Here is an 18831-nt window from a genome sequence, read left to right as displayed (position 1 = left end):
TTAAAAAAAAAACTTCTATTTTTATTTCCAGAGTTTTCTTCTTAGGGAACACAGATGCAAACAAAATTCATTAACTGTAACAACTTCCATTTTAACAAAAACACATTAAATTGCTACAAGTGCAGGAAATAATCTTTGAGTCTGTAAATAGCATAGCTCAGAATGGCTGATATGATAGCTTTCTCTACTCGAAATGTATTTCCAGTCTTCAGCTTCAAAAAATCTATTAGCTGACCCAAGTGCTGACATGTATCCAATGCTTTGATTTGGGACCGGATAGTTAGTTATTGGCTTCTGAAGGGGGTACTTCCATCATCAGAAGGCTCAAAGGGAAATGCAAGATGAAAAAAGGAAGATTTTCTTCTTCATGTGCAAACCATCAAAATCAGGCTCACCTTTTTGTAAGAAAGTTGCTCTCACTTTGAGAAAAAAAGTGCTCATCATCTTTGGGATCCAGGTGCCAACCCAGTTACGCTCCACATCTTCACTGGCAGTGATTTGTGTCGTGAATCAAAGCTGCTATTTCTTTGGTTTCGTCTTTACGTATCAGTCTTTTTTTCAGTGCTGGGTATACTGGAGTTGCGCATAGTAACCACACAGCATTACTATCCTACCCTCAGTCCTGCTTCCTTCATAATGATGGAACATTAAAAAACTTCCAAAAGCACCAACAGCCTCTGACATAACAATATCCTCCCTTTTCTGACAAATGTAAATATTCAACAGTGTATTTTAGAGTCATATTCTTAGTTCTACAAGGCTTTGTAAATTTCTAAGTGTTGATTTTAAAATGAAAATCCACACAAAATTTTCAAGTAAAGCATTTTCTTAATAATTAAAAGTACAGTTGACTGTTCTCCTTTACTTTTGTAAAATCCACAACATTGGAGTTAGCATAACTTAAAATTTTGCATAACTAACCATATACAAGTGAAAGATTTCAAATCTTGTATGATAATTTAACGTATTTTGAGTTTGAAAAATAGCTGCACACAATATTAAACAGTTGGTAGTTAATTTGCCTTTGTTATATCCAGAAAATACTGCAGAATATCATCTATTGTGAAATTCATGGTTATTCCAGAGCCGGGATAACACCGAGCAATCATTTCTTCAAACTCCTTGTACTGGCGGACAAACTCTCCTTGCATTGTATACCACACGACCTGTGAAATTAAGGCACACACTTAGGAATTCTCTTTTCTACAGTCACTGATACAATTGTATCATACTCCAGTTTCATTAAATAAACAGAGATCCTTCATAAACAAATATTCACTGTTCAAAAATGTAATTTATTCCATTATTTAAAAAAGTATAAAGGAATAGATAAAAGTTGAACACAAGTTTCCTCTCAGTTCTGCTATTTTTGGTGCACTTAAAATTGGCAAAATTAGTGCAGAAATCTTATTGCAAATTACACTGGGTGCAAATCAAGGTTCCTTAATCTTTTGCAGTGGTTGAAAGAGCACATTTAAAAGAAGTAGATTTTTCCCACAAATCTGGCCATGTCTCCAGATCACATTACTCACTGTTGAGAAGTTTTACAAATTTGCAGTGATGTGCAAATATTTCATTGGTGACTTGAGGGGGAAAAAGTCCTCAAAAATTTGAATTCATGCAGCTGATTACAGTACACTGAAAGAACAATCATCACTCCATGTTTTTACATGACATGTACCATGTCTTTACTGCTTTGAGACTTTTTAAAACTTCTGTTTAACAAGTTAACAATTCTGATTTTTTTCAAAATTCAACATCAGCCTTCATAACTTTTAAACATTTATAGATTGCTGCTCCTGTACTTTATGGTTGCAATGCATTACAGAATCTTCCTTGACATAACTGGTGGCAGATCTTAATATATCTGAAGCTTTTTCTGACCTGAATTGTAAATGCTGCACTGCTTCAAGGCCCCAAATAACTGCAATGGTCTTTCAAAATATCAAATATCTTCTTTGAGTCATAATTTGTATGCACATTTCATGATGCCATCATACTTTGTTTATAGATATTCAACATCTGAGATAAAAACCAATGTTCAGAGAACACAAACATGTGTCAAGAAAATATTAAGCAGACAGAACAGATAATCTTTCATTTAACTGATTAGTTCAGCAGAACATGGGTATGAAGAATACTAAAAGACCAATAGTAATAGGAGACTCAACAGTTAGGAGGCCAGGCATTTTTATGGCGACAAATGAGGATCCAGAGTAGGAGTAGAAGTAGGAGCGTCGAGTAGAGTAGAATAGCTTTACTTGTCATTTCTACCATATACAGCTGGTACAATTAAAATGAGACAGCGTTCCTCTAGGACCAAGGTGCTATATGAACATACAGACTACACGAGTAGAGTCATACACAGGATAGCATAAAATGCATGGAAAAGTGCAAAACATGCATGACAGCATAGTAATTGCTGACAAGACAAGACAGTAGGCACAGTGGTGGACAAATTACAAAGTAACAATGAATGATCATTAATAAAACAGGGTTTTAGCAGCAATTCAAAAAAGTTGTCTAAAAATTATAAATGGAAGAGAGTGTGATCAAACTCTGTTAAGGAGTCTGATGACTTGGGAGAAGAAACTATTGCACAGTCTGACCATGAGAGACCAAATGCTCCAGTATCTTTTGCCAGATGGCAGGAGAGAGAAGAGTTTGAGTGAGGGATGTGTGGGGTCGTACTCAATGCTGTTAGCCTTGCAGGTGCAGCGTGTGGTGTAAATATCTGTAATGGAGGGAAGAGAGATCCCAATGTTTTTCTCAGCTGGCCTCACTATCCGTTGTAAGGTCTTACGATCTGAGATGGTGCAATTCACAAACTAGGCAGTGATGCAGCTGCTCAGGGTACTCTGTGGAATGTGGTGAGGAGGGAGGTGGAGGGTGGGGGATAGCTTTCTTCAACCTATGCAGAAAGTAGAAATGCTGCTGGGCTTTCTTGGCCATGGAGTTAATGTTGAGGGACCAGGTGAAATTCTCCGTCAGGTGGATGCCAAGAAATCTAGTGCTCTTCATGATCTCCTAACGGGTAGAAACAATGACTGCAGATTCTGGAAACCAGATTCTGGATTAGTGGTGCTGGAAAAGCACAGCAGTTCAGGCAGCATCCGAAGAGCAGTAAAATCGACATTTCGGGCAAAAGCCCTTCATCAGAAATACAGGCAGAGAGTCTGAAGGGTGGAGGGATAAGTGAGAGGAGGGTGGGGGTGGGGAGAAAGTAGCATAAAGTACAATAGGTGAGTGGGGGAGGGGATGAAGGTGATAGGTCAGGGAGGAGGTTGGAGTGGATAGGTGGAAAAGAAGATAGGCAGGTAGGACAAGTCATGGGGACAGTGCTGGGAGACGTCATTGTCCAGCAGAGAGTGATCACTCTGTCCCCTCCTGAAGTAAACAACCATCTCTTTTGTTTTGTTCATGTTCAGAGACAGATTGTTGGCTCTGCACTAGTCGATTAGCTGCTACATCTCCTCTCTATCTGCTTACTCATCATTCCTGCTGACGAGACCCATTACAGTCATGTCATCAGTGAACTTGATGATGTGATTTGACCTGTGCATCACTGCACAGTCGTGTGTCAGCAGGGTGAACAATAGTGGACTGAGCACAGGGGCTCCCCTCTCTGGGGAGCCCCTGTGCTCAGTGTGATAGTGTTGGAGAAGCTGTTCTCAATCCGGTCAGACTGAGATCTCCCAGTCAGAAATTCCAGGATCTAGTTGCAAAGGGAGGTATTTAGGGCCAGCTTTCCAATCACCCCTGTGTATGACTCTACTCGTGTAGTCTGTATGTTCATATAGTACTTTGGTCCTAAAGGAACGCTGTCTCGTTTTAATTGTACCAGCTGTATATGGTAGAAATGACAAGTAAAGCTACTTTCCTATCAGGTGCTGAGGAACAATGGTGTTAAATGCAGAACTGAAATCTATGAACAAAAAGTCTGACGTAGGTGTCCTTCTTGTCCAAGCGGTGAGGGCCAGATGGAGGGTGGTGGAAATGGCATCATGTGTTGAGTGGTTGGGACGAAACGCAAACTGCAGGGTGTCCACTGAGGGGTACAGCAGAGTCTTAATATGCCTCATCATGAGCCTCTCAAAACACTTCACGATGATGGGTGTTAACGCAATGGATCAGTAGTCATTGAGGCAGGACACTCACTGAAGACTTCTTTGGAACTGGGATGATGGTAGTGGCCTTGAAACATGGTGGAACTATGGCACAACTCAGGGAGATGTTAAAAATGTCTGTGAGAACATCTGCCAGCACATCAGAACATCCTCTGAGCACTCTGCAAGGGATGTAATCTGGTCCAACAGCCTTACATGGGTTGACTCGGCATGCAGTTTTCCTCACGTCAGCCGTGGTAAGACACAACAACTGGTCATTGGGAGGGGGTGGGAGGGGTGGAATGGTCTTCCTCGCTGCCACATCATTTCGTGCCTCAAACCGTGCAGAGAAGTTGTTCAACTCATCAGGGAGGGTGGCCTCACCAGCACAAGCAGTTGATGCTGTTCTGTGGTTGGTGATGGCCTGAATACACTTCCACATGCTCCGCATATCGCTGCTGTCCTGAAAAAGGCTGCGTATTCTCTGTGCATGTGTAGCTTGTTGCCTTAGTGCCAGAACTGAATGTTTCCAGAACACACTGTGAGGGGCAAGTGAACAGCCGTTTGCAGTTATCACGAATTACCACTGACACAGGTAGAAGGAAGGATGCGATCCTGAAGGAGCTAGATAGAAAATTCGCGAACAGGAACTCAAAAGTAGTAACCCAGAATACAGCCAGTTCAACACAGAAGTGAGCAAAAGAATAGGAAGACAGAACGGATGAATGTGTGACTGGATAGATGGTGCTGATGGGATAGGATTATAACCTTGCGACTTTGTAATTAATTCTCAGGCAGATGGGACCTAGACAGGCCAGATTGATTGCACCTAAACAGCCAGGACCAATTTCATTGTGGGGAGCTTTGCTGGAGACAGTTAGAACGGTTTACACCTAAACAACTGGCATTAGGAACCAGAAAGTAAAACTAAAGAGGGATACCAAGGTGAAAAGAATATTATAAGAGAGATTTGGTGAAATGTTAAGTGGGTTCAAAGTAAAAGACAAAGTAGTACAATCTAAATTATGGTTACAATATATGCATGTACTGAATGTAATATAAGACTGGGGAGTTGCAGACACAGATTGCCATATTGAAATATGTTTTGATGATAACAGAGACCTGGCTCAAAGATAGTCAGGTGTATTTTTTTAATGCAAGGAGCTGAATCTTACCAGATATTGGCTACATTTCACTTTTGGCAAATTTCATGGAGGATTTCTCCCTGTGAGCCTTGCAAGTTTTCCCATACTATCTTCTTGAACAGGTCTTATTAATTATGTTCTGTGCTCCAATAGCACCACACTGATTCTTACCATAATTTAGATTGTACTACTTTGTCTTTTACTTTGAACCCACTTACAGCACATTGCCATAGACAGAAGTACTGGCCACTGCCAAACATAGCCTGGGAATCCTGGTGCAATGCAACCTTTAAAGCTCAGCTGTGGATCTGGTCAGTTGTTGACAGACTGTAACTGCCCACATGGCTTGTTTTATTTGCTTGGACATCCTGTACAGAAAGGAAATGACACACTGCTTTATTAAAAGGGGCCTGGAAGTCTTACTGGATGGAAGGTGTGTGTGATCTCTGAGATACTGGTGACTGATGAAGGTCCAAAGAAACAAGTATTGTACCCGAGTCACCAGGTTTTCAGTCTGACCTTAATGTTGTGAATTGTCAATGTCAGTACTCCTGAGACCCAGGATGTTCTGGGAATTGGAAGAAAGAAAAATCTGGAATTAATTGTCTAATGATGATCATGAAATCACTGTGAATTGTTGCATAAACGTGTCTGGTTCACTAATGTTCTTTAAGGCATGAAATCTGGGATTTTTACTTGCTCTGGCCTACATAGGACTCCAGACCCACAGCAATATGGTTAATTCTCAATTGTCCTTTGGGATGTAAGCCATTGAGTTGCATCATTTGTTAGAAAGAATGGACCGCCTGGCATTGATCAAGGCACAGGAAATAATGTCATAAGCACCCTTGTTGTACCTGTAAAGTCCTCCTTACTGCCATCTATGGGCTAGTGCCAAAATTGGGAGAGCTTCTCACAGATTCAAGAACAGCCTGATATGGTCATATGCATGGAATCATATATAACATCTCAGACAACACTACCAATGGGAATCACACATAAAATCTCAGACAGCACTACCACCATCCCTGGGTATGTTCAGACAGACCTAGTTAAAAATCACACAACACCAAGTTAGGTGGTGGCATTGTGGTATGCAAAGCTGCCCTAGGGGTTATCAACACTATAGAACATAGAACATTACAGCGCAGAACAGGCCTTTTGACCCTCGATGTTGTGCTGACCTGGGAAACCAATCTAAAACCCATCTAATCAACACTATTCCATTATCATCCATATACTTATCCAATGACCATTTAAATACCCTTAAAGTTGGTGAGTCTACTACTGTTGTAGGCAGGGCATTCCACACCTTTACTACTCTGTGAGTGAAGAAATTACCTCTGACATGTGTCCTATATCTATCACCCCTCAATTTAAAGCCATGTCCCCTCGTGCTAGCCATCACCATCTAAACAAAAAAGCTCTCACTGTCCACCCTACCTAATCCTCTGATCGTTTTGTATGTCTTTATTAAGTCACCTCTTAACCTTCTTCTCTCTAATGAAAACAGCCTCAAGTCCCTCAGCCTTTCCATATAAGACCTTCTCTCCATACCAGGCAACATCCTGGTAAATCTCCTCTGCATCCTTTCCAATGTTGCCACGTCCTTCCTATAATGTGGCGACCAGAACTGTATGCAATACTCCAAATGCGGCTGCACCAGAGTTTTGTACAGCTGCAACATGACCTCACGGCTCTGAAACTCGATCCCTCTACCAATAAAAGCTAACACATTGTACGCCTTCTTAACAACCCTGTCAACCTAGGTGGCAACTTGAAGAGATCTATGCACATGGACACAGAAATCTTCCTGCTCAAGTCCACTACCAAGAACTCCAGACAGACAGACAGACAGACAGACAGACACACACACAGACAAAGACCCACATGCACACATATATTTTGTGGGGTGAATTTGTACTTGCAGAGTTACATTGTACTTTGCTCAAAAGCTGCATGCATTCATGTAGAACTCTGAGCTCAAAAACTGCATGAATTTATGTAAAACTCTGTTATCTCACTTTTTAGATTAGAATCAATCTAAACATCATGGCATAGATAGAGAACACAGGGGGCCAACACCTTCAACATATTGTCTAGCTATCACCAATGTTAACAGCTAACCCAAGAATGCAACTTTAAAAAAAAGGTTTTGTGATTTACACATGCAAGAAGTGAAACTGTCACTGTATTCTAACAGATGAAAGGCTTAACAGACAATCAATTTTTCAAAGTATAATTTCAGTTACATCACACTGTAAATGTTTGCTATAAATTCTGTGTTATGATCGAGCCCTCCACTATTACCTGATGAAGGAGCGTCGCTTAATTATGCTTCCAATTAAACCTGTTGGACTATAACCTGGTGTTGTGTGATTTTAAGAATCTTACCAATAGCCCAGTACTCTGCATTCCTGTTGTTCCTTCCAAAGTGAATCACCTCACACTTTTCCGCATTAAGCTCCATTTGCCACCTTTCAGCCCAGCTCTGCAGCTTACCTATGTCCCTCTGTAACCTGCAACATCCTTCTGCACTATCCACAACTCTACTGACCTTAGATTCATCCGCAAATTTACTAACCCATCCTTCTATGCCCTCATTCATGTCATTTATAAAAATGTCAAACAGCAGTAGACCAAAAACAGATCCTTGCGGTACACCACTAGTAATTGAACTCTAGGATGAACATTTCTCATCAACCACCACCCTCTGTCTTTTTTCAGCTAGCCAATTTCTGATCCAAACCGTTAATGTCACCTTCAATTCGATGCCTCCGTATTTTCTGCAATAGCCTACCGTGGGAAACCTTATCAAACACTTTACTGAAATCCATATACACCACATTGACCACTTTACCCTCATCCACCTGTTTGGTCATGTTCTCAAATAACTCAATAAGGTTTGTGAGGCATGACCTACCCTTCACAAAACCATGTTGACTATCCCTAATCAGATTATTCCTTTCTAGATGATTATAAATCCAATCTCTTAATATCCTTTCTGACACTTTGCCCACAACCAAAGTAAGGCTCATTGTTCTATAATTACCAGGGTTGTCCCTATTCTCCTTATTGAACAAGGGGACATTTGCTATCCTCCAGTCTTCTGGCACTATTCCTGTAGACAATGATGAAATAAAGATCAAAGCAAAAGGCTCTGCAATCTCCTCCCTAGCTTCCCAGAGAATCCTAGGATAAATTCCACCTGGCGCAGGGGACTTATCTATTTTCATAATTTCCAAAATTGCTAACACCTCTGTCTTATGAACCTCAATCCCATCTAGTCTAATAGCCTGTATCTCGGTACTCTCCTCAACTACACTGTATTATTTCTGTGTGAATACTGATGAAGAGTATTCATTTAGCACCTCTCCTATCCCTTCGGTCTCCAAGCACAACTTCCCACTCCTGTTGTTGACAGGCCTTACTCTTACTCTAGTCCTTCTTTTAGTCCTGACATACATAGAGAAAGCTTTAGGGTTTTCCTTGATCCTACCTGCCAAAAACTTCTTATGTCCCCCCGGCTCTTCTTAGTTCTCTCTTTAGGTTCTTTCTGGCAAACTTGTAACACTCAAACGCCCTAACTGCATGTCGCATCTTTACATAAGCCTCCTTCTTCCTCTTGACAAGAGATTCAATTTCTTTAGTAAACCACAGTTCCCTTGCTCTACCACTTCCTCCCTGCCTGACAGGTACATAATTATCAAGGACATGCCGTGGCTGTTCTTTGAACAAGCTCCACATTTAACTTGTGTCAATTTCCTGCAGTTTCCTTCCTCATCCTATGCATTCTAAATCTTGCCTAATTGCATCATAATTGCCTTTCCCCCAGCTATAAAGTTTGCCCTGCAATATATACCTATCTCTTTCGATCACTAAAATAAATGTAACTGAAATGTGGTCACTATCATGAAAGTGCTCACCTACCTCCACATCTAACATCTGACCTGATCCATAACTCAGTAGCAAATCCAATGTGGCCTCATCCCTCGTTGGGCTATCTACAAGAAACCCTCCTGCACACATTGGACATAAACTGACCCATCTAATAAATGACAAGTGAATACACACAATGCACCCAGATGGTCCAAATTTGGAAACTGAGCTTCTGAACAGCTATTATGAATGGCATTATGACACTACTCAATAAGATGTTTCTGATACTCAGGGTACAACTGTATGATACCAGTTTCAATCTGGAGTACTTATGCATTGGGAGAGTGTTCAGCTTTGGTAGTGCATGTTTCAGCAATGCTATGGATGCAAACTTTGACCTCCTCACTTTTAAAAGCAATTCCATAAATCAAACCATCCACAAAAAAAAAGAGTCATTCTACTCATTTCATTACTGGGCTCTCTTACAAGATTTCATTTTGATTCTCTAATTTCCACTTACCTGTAACAGGTTTCCTTCTTCACTTAGATGTTTAACCACTTTTTTGTAGAGGTTTTCCAGTGCTTTCTTTACCTCTTTTCCTTGATATTTTTCAATCACTTTCCTTAGTTCCTGTTTGCTAAATGCCAGTTGATAGCTAACTTCATTCTCTTTGACACCCTGTGCAATACGAGCCTTGACTCCCTCAAAGAAGATCTGCAAATTTAAAATATATCATTTTTATCACTAATGAAAGATTTTAGTACAAACAATTCTATGCTCAAGTACATAGTTAGGAAAATTATTGTGAGAGAGTTCAACAAATATTTTAAGAAAGCATGCTTAATCATTTGAATAATCAAAATATTTCTTCTCTGTTTAAGCGCCATTTACCGGATACCATGCAATAGCATCCATCAACCCATCTCTCATTGAAGCTGAGGTGCTCATATCTCTACATTTTTAAGCAACAGTGCTATTGAGGCATGAATTTACTGAGGGAATAATCACCAAATCGTGTTATATAATGCAAACTATGTTGCAGCTGAACCATGATAAAGCTGTGCCAGTGAAATGTTCAAAACTAAAATTAATACATTTTGTCAGGTAAGGACATTAAACATCTAGTCTTGACCAACATACCATATAGACAACATGGGTTTTTGCTCATTCACATTGAGATTTGCCTCCCAGTCATCAACAGTGCAAGGAAGGTGTAATGAAAAATCTGTAAAGCAGACTGGCAAAAATACAGCAAGACCTTTGATTACATTACTGTAACTATAGCTATTCACAATTCAGCAATGGAAGAACAAGATGTGCTTTTGTGATGCCATTCACAAACCTGCTTCACAGCCATCCCTCATAGCTGCTAACCCAACTACATCTCAAGCCTCTTAAAAACAGCACTGCAGAGGAGTATGAATCATCTGGTGACCCTGACATAGCAAATCACTTCACTGAGTCTCTCAAAGTGTACAGTATGCCAGAGGCAAGGATATCTTAGTAAAATTCAGTTTTCCTCATTCCAGTTGGAAGAGTTGGAGCCTAATTTGCTGTCTGGGAGACAGAATCACAAACTGAATGCCCGTCAGTCAATGCAAAAGTTGTTAGTCATCTATTCTGTATATCAAGGACACCACATAAAAAGAAGACAACATTCATGACTTGTAATGAACTGAAAAAAGCATGAAGGGGTCTGAAAATTTGGCCCCTATGCTTCTGACTGGCTGACTCAATTCCACACAATAGTCATCAGCTCAAGCTCACTTCTGAAAGTGTGGCATATGGCAAAAATTATTGCAGATAGGATCTCACACTGGCCACCAGCTTTCAACCAATCTCATGACTTTCTGTGCAGTTTCAGATCTTTGAGCATCTTACCCTGTAATACACACATCTGGAAACAGACACTATCCTTAACATCATCAAAGCATTTTTTTTGCAGCCACTGCAGCATATATGATTAAGTGCTGGTGCTTATCACCAACACTGAAAATGGGTGCCAAAAGAACCTGAAGACATGCATTGTACTATTGTACTTTACGGCTTGCTATGATATGATATGGGATACTGGCTGCTCCTAATGCTTTTCACAGTGCTTACAATCTGGATCTGGAAAGCTGTTGGAACACTCGATCTGAAAGTTGATGAAATATTTCTTCTCAACAGATGACCTAGAGCTCATCCTGGACAACACAGAAACATGTAGAAAAGACCGATTGACAGATGCCACAGGGCTCAGTGTTAGCTAGCCTCAATGCCAAACACATAGAAAACAGGAGAAGGAGTAGGTCATTTGAATCTTCAGTATTGCTCTGCCATTCAAAATGACCATCACTGATCATCCAATTCAGTACCCTGTTCCAACTTTCTTCCTATACCCTTTGATCCCTTTAGCCCTAAGAGCTACATCTATCTCCTTAAAATGTTCCCATGTATTGGCCTCAACTGCTTTCTGTGGCAGAGAATTCCACAGGCTCACCACTCTGTGTTAAGAAATTTCACCTCATCTCACTCTTAATTGGCCTACTCCATATCCTGAAACTGTGACTCCGGTTCAGAAATCTCTGACCGTTGGGAACATACGGTTCATAGTCATTGTCATACAACATGGAAACAGACCTTTCGGCCAAATCATCCTGGCAACAAGACATCCCAATCTGACCTAGTTCCATTTGTCAGCATTTGGCCCATATCCCTCCAAACCCTTCCTATTCATATACCCATCAAGGTGCCATTTAAATTGATTGATTGATTTATTGTCACATGTTCCTAAGTACAGCGAAAAACGTTGTTTATGACCAGTACAGGCAGATCACAGTAAGCATGGACATACAGATCATGGACATACAGATCATAGGATGAAAAATAAAACTAGACCAAGACATACAGGTTACATTGCACTGGTCAAGCACTAGGCAAGATCAACATTAGCAAGATCAGCATTATTTGAAGTTCGGGAGTCCATTCATCAGTCTAATAACAACAGGGAAGAAGCTGTTCTTGAACCTGTTGGTGTGTGTGTGAATGTGCGTGTTCAAACTTCTGACAGAAGAGGTTGTAGGAGAACATTACTGGGGTGCGACAGGTCTTTGATGATGTTGGCAGCCTTTTTGCGGCAATGGGCCATATAAATGGAGTCCATGGATGGAAGGTTGGCTTCTGTGATGGTCTGGGGCTATGCTCACAAACTTCTGTAGTTTCTTACGGTCCTAGACAGAGCAATTGCCATACCAGGCTGTTATGCATCCAGACAGTATGTTTTCAATGGTGCATCTGTAAAAAGTGGTGTGGGACCTTGTGGACATGCCAAATTTCCTGAGCCACCTGAGGAAGAAGAGGCTTTATGGTGCTTTCTTGACCATTGCATCTATATTAAATGTTGTAATTGTACCTGTCTCCACCACTTTCTCTTGCAGCTCATTTCATACTCGCACCACCCATGCATGAAAAAGTTACCCCTCAGGTCCTTTTCAAATCTATCCCCTCTTACGTTAAACCTATGTCCTCTACTTTTGGATTCCCCTATCCTAGGAAAAAATCCTTGGCTATTCATCTTATCCATGCCCCTCATGATTTTATAAACCTCTATATGGTCACCTTTCAGTCTCTAAGACTCTAGGGACTTTTGAGCCACTCCCCATAGCTCATAACCTCCACTCCTGGCAACATCCTTAGAATTTTTTTCTGCACCCTCTCAAGTTTAAAATCAGCCTTCCAATAGAAAAACGACCAGAACTGTATGCAGCATTCCAAAAGTGTCCTCACCAATGTCCTGTACCGCCGCAACATAACATCACAACTCTTATGCTCAATGTTATGAACAATGAAGGCAAGTGTACCAAATGCCTTCTTCACTTCCAAGGAATAATGTACACACACCCCTAGGTCTCTTTGTTCAGCAATATTCCCTCAGGCCCTACCATTAACCATTTAAGCCCTGCTGTAGTTTGCTTTACTAAATTGCAATACCTCACATTTATCTAAATTAAACTCCACCTGCCACTCCTCAGGCAATTGGCCTATCTGACCAAGATCCCATTATACTCTGAAAATCTTTTTCACTGTTCACTGTACTGCCTATTTTGGTGTCATCTGCAAACTTACTAACCATATCTCATATACTGACATCCAAATCATTTATATAAGTGATGAACAATAGTGGACCTAGCACTGATCCTTGAGGCACACCACTGGTCACAGGCCTCCAATCTGAAAAACAACCTTCCACCAACACCCTATGTCTCCTTCCTTCAAGCTAATTTTGTACAATTGGCTAGCTCCTCCTGGATTCCATATGATCTAACCTTACTAATCAGTTTACTAAGAGGAATCTTGACAAAGTCCATATAGACAATATGTGCCTTCATCAATCTTCTTGGTCACCTTTTCAAAATCCTTCCAGTCATGTTAGAGTTTCAGAAATTTTGATAAGATTCCCCCTCATTCTACTAAATGCCAGTGAATATAGTCTAACTAAATAGTCTCTCTTCATATATCAGTCCTGTTCTCCCATGAATCAGTTTGGTAAATATTTGTTACATTCCCTCCACGGCCAGAACATCCTTCCTCAGATGAAGAGACCAAAATTGCACTCAATCCTCCAGGGATGGTTTCATCAAGACCCTGTAAAATTACAGTATGACATATCTGCTCCTCTATTCTAATCCTCTGGCTATGAAAGCTGGCATAATATTTGCTTTCTTCATCACCTGCTGTATCTGTATGCTTACTTTCAATGACTGGAAAACAAGGACACCCAAGTCTTATTTCATCTCCACTTTTCCCAATCTTATCAAAATTCAGATAATACTCTGCTTTCCTGGTTTTATTACCGAAGTTGATAACCTCACATGTATCCACGTTATACTTCACGTGTCATGCATTTGCCCACTCACTTAATTTGTTCAAATCACACTGAATCATCTCTGCATCTTCCTCACAGCTCACCTTCCCACCCAGTTTTGTGTTGTTTGCAAACTTGGAGTTATTCTATTTAGCTCTCTCATCTAAATCATTAATTTGTATTGAGAAATCAGGAGTCCAAACAATAATCCGTGTAGTACCCCACAAGTAATTGCTTGCTATTTGAAAAAAAATTGTTTATTCAAACTCTTTGCTTCCCACCTGCTAACAGTTCTTTATTCATGTCAGTACCCTGCTTTCAATCCCGTGCACTTTACCTTTACATGGACCTTATTGAAAGCTTTCTGAAAGTCCAAGTACAACACATTCACTGGCTCCCCCTTATCAACTTTATTAATTATCAAAAAAATTCAGTAGATTTCCATTCTGTAAATCCACTATGATTCTGCCCAATCCTGTCATTATTCTCCAAGTGTTTGCAATTAAATATTTTATAATGTACTGATGCATTTTCGATGCTGTTCAATAAATACAGGCAGTCCCTGGGTTGTGAACACGTTCTGTCCTAGGATCTGCTCACAATTTGACTTAGTCACACATAGAACACAATGCAAGACAACGGGAAGCAGCTATTTGTAAACAAGTACAGGAAATGTTTGTAAGACACATCTTTAAAATTACAACATATGGGAAGCATTCATAAGTCAAATGTTTGTAAATTAGGGAACCCCGTACACAAATAACCTGCTAACAACCAGGTTTCCCAAGTTTAACAATGTAATAACTGCTGTGCTACCCAGGCTCCATCCTCATGGAGGGTTTTTATTTTAAAATATATGAAAAGCGTGAAAGATTACAGTTACTATGGCATACATTAATGCCCAACTCTCAATATGTAGCTTATAAGAATTGTAATTAGATACATACAACAGCTAGTTATATCCTAAGTTGAGCTTCTTATGACTAAGTGCATATATAGATGTGCAAAAGAACAATTCTAGACAAAGAGTGAAGATTCATAAGGAATTATGTTTTCTAATATTCATTTATAATGAGTATTTATTATATTTCAAATCAGAATGAAGAGAAGACATGTTTAGTATAGTGTTTCTCTTACCTTATTTGACTTATTAATGCCAGTACATTTTTTCTGGATTTTTTTTCATCTGCAGAGTAGTGGTGTTAGGAATGATGGATGTAGCAACTTCCTTCCATTCACTCCAAGCAGAGTTTCTTAGAGACCTGTGTCTATCTATATTAAAACCGGTCCCTTTTCAGCTTAATTTCTTCTCGGAAATTGAACAATTTAGTAAGAAAAAATAACTGCACTAATTGTTCTAGCACTTTTTCCCAACACATCATCCCTCTTAGATGTCACCTAACTGTTCAATAAAAGCTGTATAATATATGCTCCTTTAAGATCCAGTACTCTCCCTAGTCTCACATACAGATAACTTCTCTATCAAAGGGATCCTTATATCTGAAATTCACAAATATTTTATGAACCTTCTTCCTGAACCTGCCATGTTGAGTACATTGAGCAGGTTAGAATTGTGCAGATTCTATTTCTGAAAAAGCTGTCTGAAAACTGTATCTTAAAGATTTGAGTCACAATCTTAGTTTGATATCAATTTAACTTGCCTCAGTAGTAACATGAGGATGGGTCTGAATAATTTCTCATTAAAATAGGCTAACAACGTAATGTTAAATTGCCAATATCAGATTATTTCAAATTACTTATAGATATATCAGAGCAAGGTACGAACATTTAGTTTCTCCAAAGGCCGTCCCAAGTATTTAGTAACGTAGAGATCACGATGTTCTGAATATTTTTGAGAAGCTCCCTTTTTCCTTTCTTCAAGACTATGGATTTTCAATTCAGAGAGGAAGCTGTAAATATGATGAAAATTCTCCATCATAACCACATCTGGTGGAGTCTTCAGATTCATTGAGGCAATATTTTCAACTTGAAATAGAAACAAAATTAAACAGTAAATTTCCATGTAACACAAACAGAAGCATCTGAACTTTGGCTAACAGGCTTTATTTGTAGCTAAATGCAAACATGGAGACTTGGAAGAAGATTGCAAACGTCACTTTTCAACAGTACAATGCTACTGACTATGCACAATAACTTAGCATTCTGTACCTTATTCCAGCTTGACATTTGAATTGCACAGATGAACACTTTACAAGAGAATAGTACAATGATAACCTAGAAATCATTCACAATGATACATAATATCATGCATAAGACCAGAGATTGTAACAATTTACAAAAATATATAGCAACAGATCACTGCTACGACCTAGAGGGTTCCATGTTCCTCTAACTGTAAACTGAAGGATCAAGGAATCCATTGATTTGAAATGATGAGGGGGAGGTGATGGCCGAGTGGTTTTAGCATTAGACTATTAATCCAGAGATCCTTAATGTTCTGGGGACCTGAGTTTGAATCCTGTCATGGCAAATAGTGAAATTTGAATTTAATAAATATCTGGAATTAAGAGTCTAATGATGACTATGAAATCATTAACAACTGTCGAGAGAAAAACCCATCTGGTTCACTAATGTCCTTAAGGAAAGGAGGTCTAGCCTACATGTGACTCCAGACTCACAGCAATGTGGTTGGTACTTCACCACCCTCTTGACAATTAGCGATAGGCAATAAATGCTGGTCTGACCAGTGATACAGCCCATGAAGGAATAAAAAAATGCATTGGGTTGACAGTAAATGGATTTCTGCACTTAATCTCATTTCAAAACAGCATTCATGCAGCAGTTAAGTTTTTCAATGTTTCCCTGGTAGCCACTCTTGGAAGATGTTTACTTACTACTGGTGAAGACTGCTGCGATTACTTTGTTGTAAGCTTTATCCAGATCACCTCTTCTCTCAGCATTCTTAAAGACAGCTTCAGCAACAGTTACAAACTCCTCAAATCCAATAACAAATGGCAGAATACCAATCTTAGTCTTCTTTGGGACCTTGGCTTCATCTATTTGCTTACACAAAGTAGACTGAAATTAAATGTAAAAACATAATAACTTTGAAGCAAAATTACAAGATTGTAAACACGAATTTCCATAAGCATACTACGTTTTATGACTTTCGAACAACATATCTTAATATTAACTTGATGAGACCACATTACATTGTACCACTATAACACATCTGTTTCTAATACCAATAATCCTAGCAACTGCTCTGGAAAATGCAATAGCAGACTGACTGTGCAGTAGTTCTGTACCACATCCTCTCTAGCTAGTACTCACTTTTTAGTTAGTAAATGCATTGCTATCCATGTTCCATTTCCAAGGATGAGTAAAAAACTCACAAACTGTATTAGAAAGGACATATCCGTTGGTGGTTCTGAAAAATCAAGACTCCTTAAACAAAAATCCCAATTACATGACTTTATTTCTGTGTTGAAAATCAGGCATGGGTATGATAACTTTTAAATTCTCTTGCGTGGGGTAAACGCACCAACATCTGTGGAAGTTTTATGTTAGGTTAGTTTTCATGATTTTAAGAGTCCTGCATAAAATGATCATGAATCATATTTAAAACACACCTTTGGAGTACATTGTCAGAATAGCTACGAGGAACCACTGCATAGTTTTGGGACTACATTTGCTATTCATTTCCATCACTGGCACAGATTTTGAAGTTAAATTTGGTAGCAATAATATTAGTTTAGAAAGGGCAGCAGAATTAAATGTTTGATAAAGTGTTTGGCAAATCTTGCTTTCAGAGTCACATCTCTTTCCTCTGTGACTGTCTTTGGCTCCACACAATCCTGCAAGGATTCCAACTGAAATTCCATGCTTCATGTTTCAAAGATTACAGACACCCCAAGACATGTGACTCCCCAGAGACAGGATAAAGTATAAAATTATTCAAGACAAGAGGAAACAAAATGGCATAAACTGGTACTAGTAAATGTAATGGAACGAAAAATTGGAAACACATATACTTCATAAATAAGCAAATGATGAAGTTGAAAGAAATCCAGCTGCTTTAGTACTTGCAATGCCCAACGTGTGCAACCATCAAAGAACAAACATCAACTGATCCAATGCAATACTGAACACAAACAAGAGAATAAAAGCTCACTTTACTGATGATGTCAGATCGGGTGAGTTTCTCCAGCACCTTTTGGATTTGTCCAGCATATGCTGTAGTTTACTTTTATTTGAGTGTTTAGTTCACTGTCACTTCTCTTCCAGGTATGTCTACCTTGAAGACATTCTGCTCTTCTCTCTGACAGGATTTCCATTTTAATCTTTCGGCTTATTCATCTTCGTTGTTTTCTATCTCCCTCCTAGTGTTTGATAAAGTGTTTGGCAAATCTTGCTTTCAGAGTCACATCTCTTTCCTCTGTGACTGTCTTTGGCTCCACACAATCCTGCAAGGATTCCAACTGAAATTCCATGCTTCATGTTTCAAAGATTAGATACCCCAAGACATGTGACTCTCCAGAGACAACTGCTCCCACTGCATCCTGTGATCCACACTTAATGTCATGTGATGTCACATGCACACTTTCAAACTCTCTCCCATCAGCACCATCCAATGCTAGCTTAAAGCTGTCCTAGTCCCCTGTTTCATTTCATTTTTGTCTTGTTCAACGTTTAAACAGGAATCTTTTTCTCTCCTTTTCAGGTCTTACGAAATACAAGTTCCCGAAGTTCAAGGGTATCAATGCCCCTCTGGATCCTTTCTCTCCTCCCCTTCCCTATGACTACATCTCTTCACTTAATCCCATTTCCCGCTCTGTATTCCATATCCTCTGACATTCTCATCCATGATACTGATCATTCTGTGCAAAGTGT

General features: G+C 39.5%; 1 protein-coding gene across 1 annotated transcript in view; it reads right to left on the bottom strand.

Moving 5' to 3' along the window:
• The window catches only part of LOC140495855 (exocyst complex component 1-like), a 105594-nt gene continuing 86763 nt past the window's right edge, over positions 1–18831 (bottom strand). Inside the window, exons 15-18 of the mRNA XM_072595054.1 lie at positions 16833–17016; positions 15764–15963; positions 9651–9845; positions 1–1166 (exon numbers count right to left, since the gene is read on the bottom strand). Of these exons, the coding sequence (XP_072451155.1) occupies positions 1014–1166; positions 9651–9845; positions 15764–15963; positions 16833–17016 (732 nt within the window). The 3' untranslated portion in view covers positions 1–1013. The remainder of the gene's footprint in view (positions 1167–9650; positions 9846–15763; positions 15964–16832; positions 17017–18831) is intronic.

Source organism: Chiloscyllium punctatum, chromosome 25 (genome assembly GCF_047496795.1).
Source record: "Chiloscyllium punctatum isolate Juve2018m chromosome 25, sChiPun1.3, whole genome shotgun sequence".
Taxonomy (NCBI): domain Eukaryota; kingdom Metazoa; phylum Chordata; class Chondrichthyes; order Orectolobiformes; family Hemiscylliidae; genus Chiloscyllium; species Chiloscyllium punctatum.
This window is presented reverse-complemented; position numbering and strand designations above follow the sequence as displayed.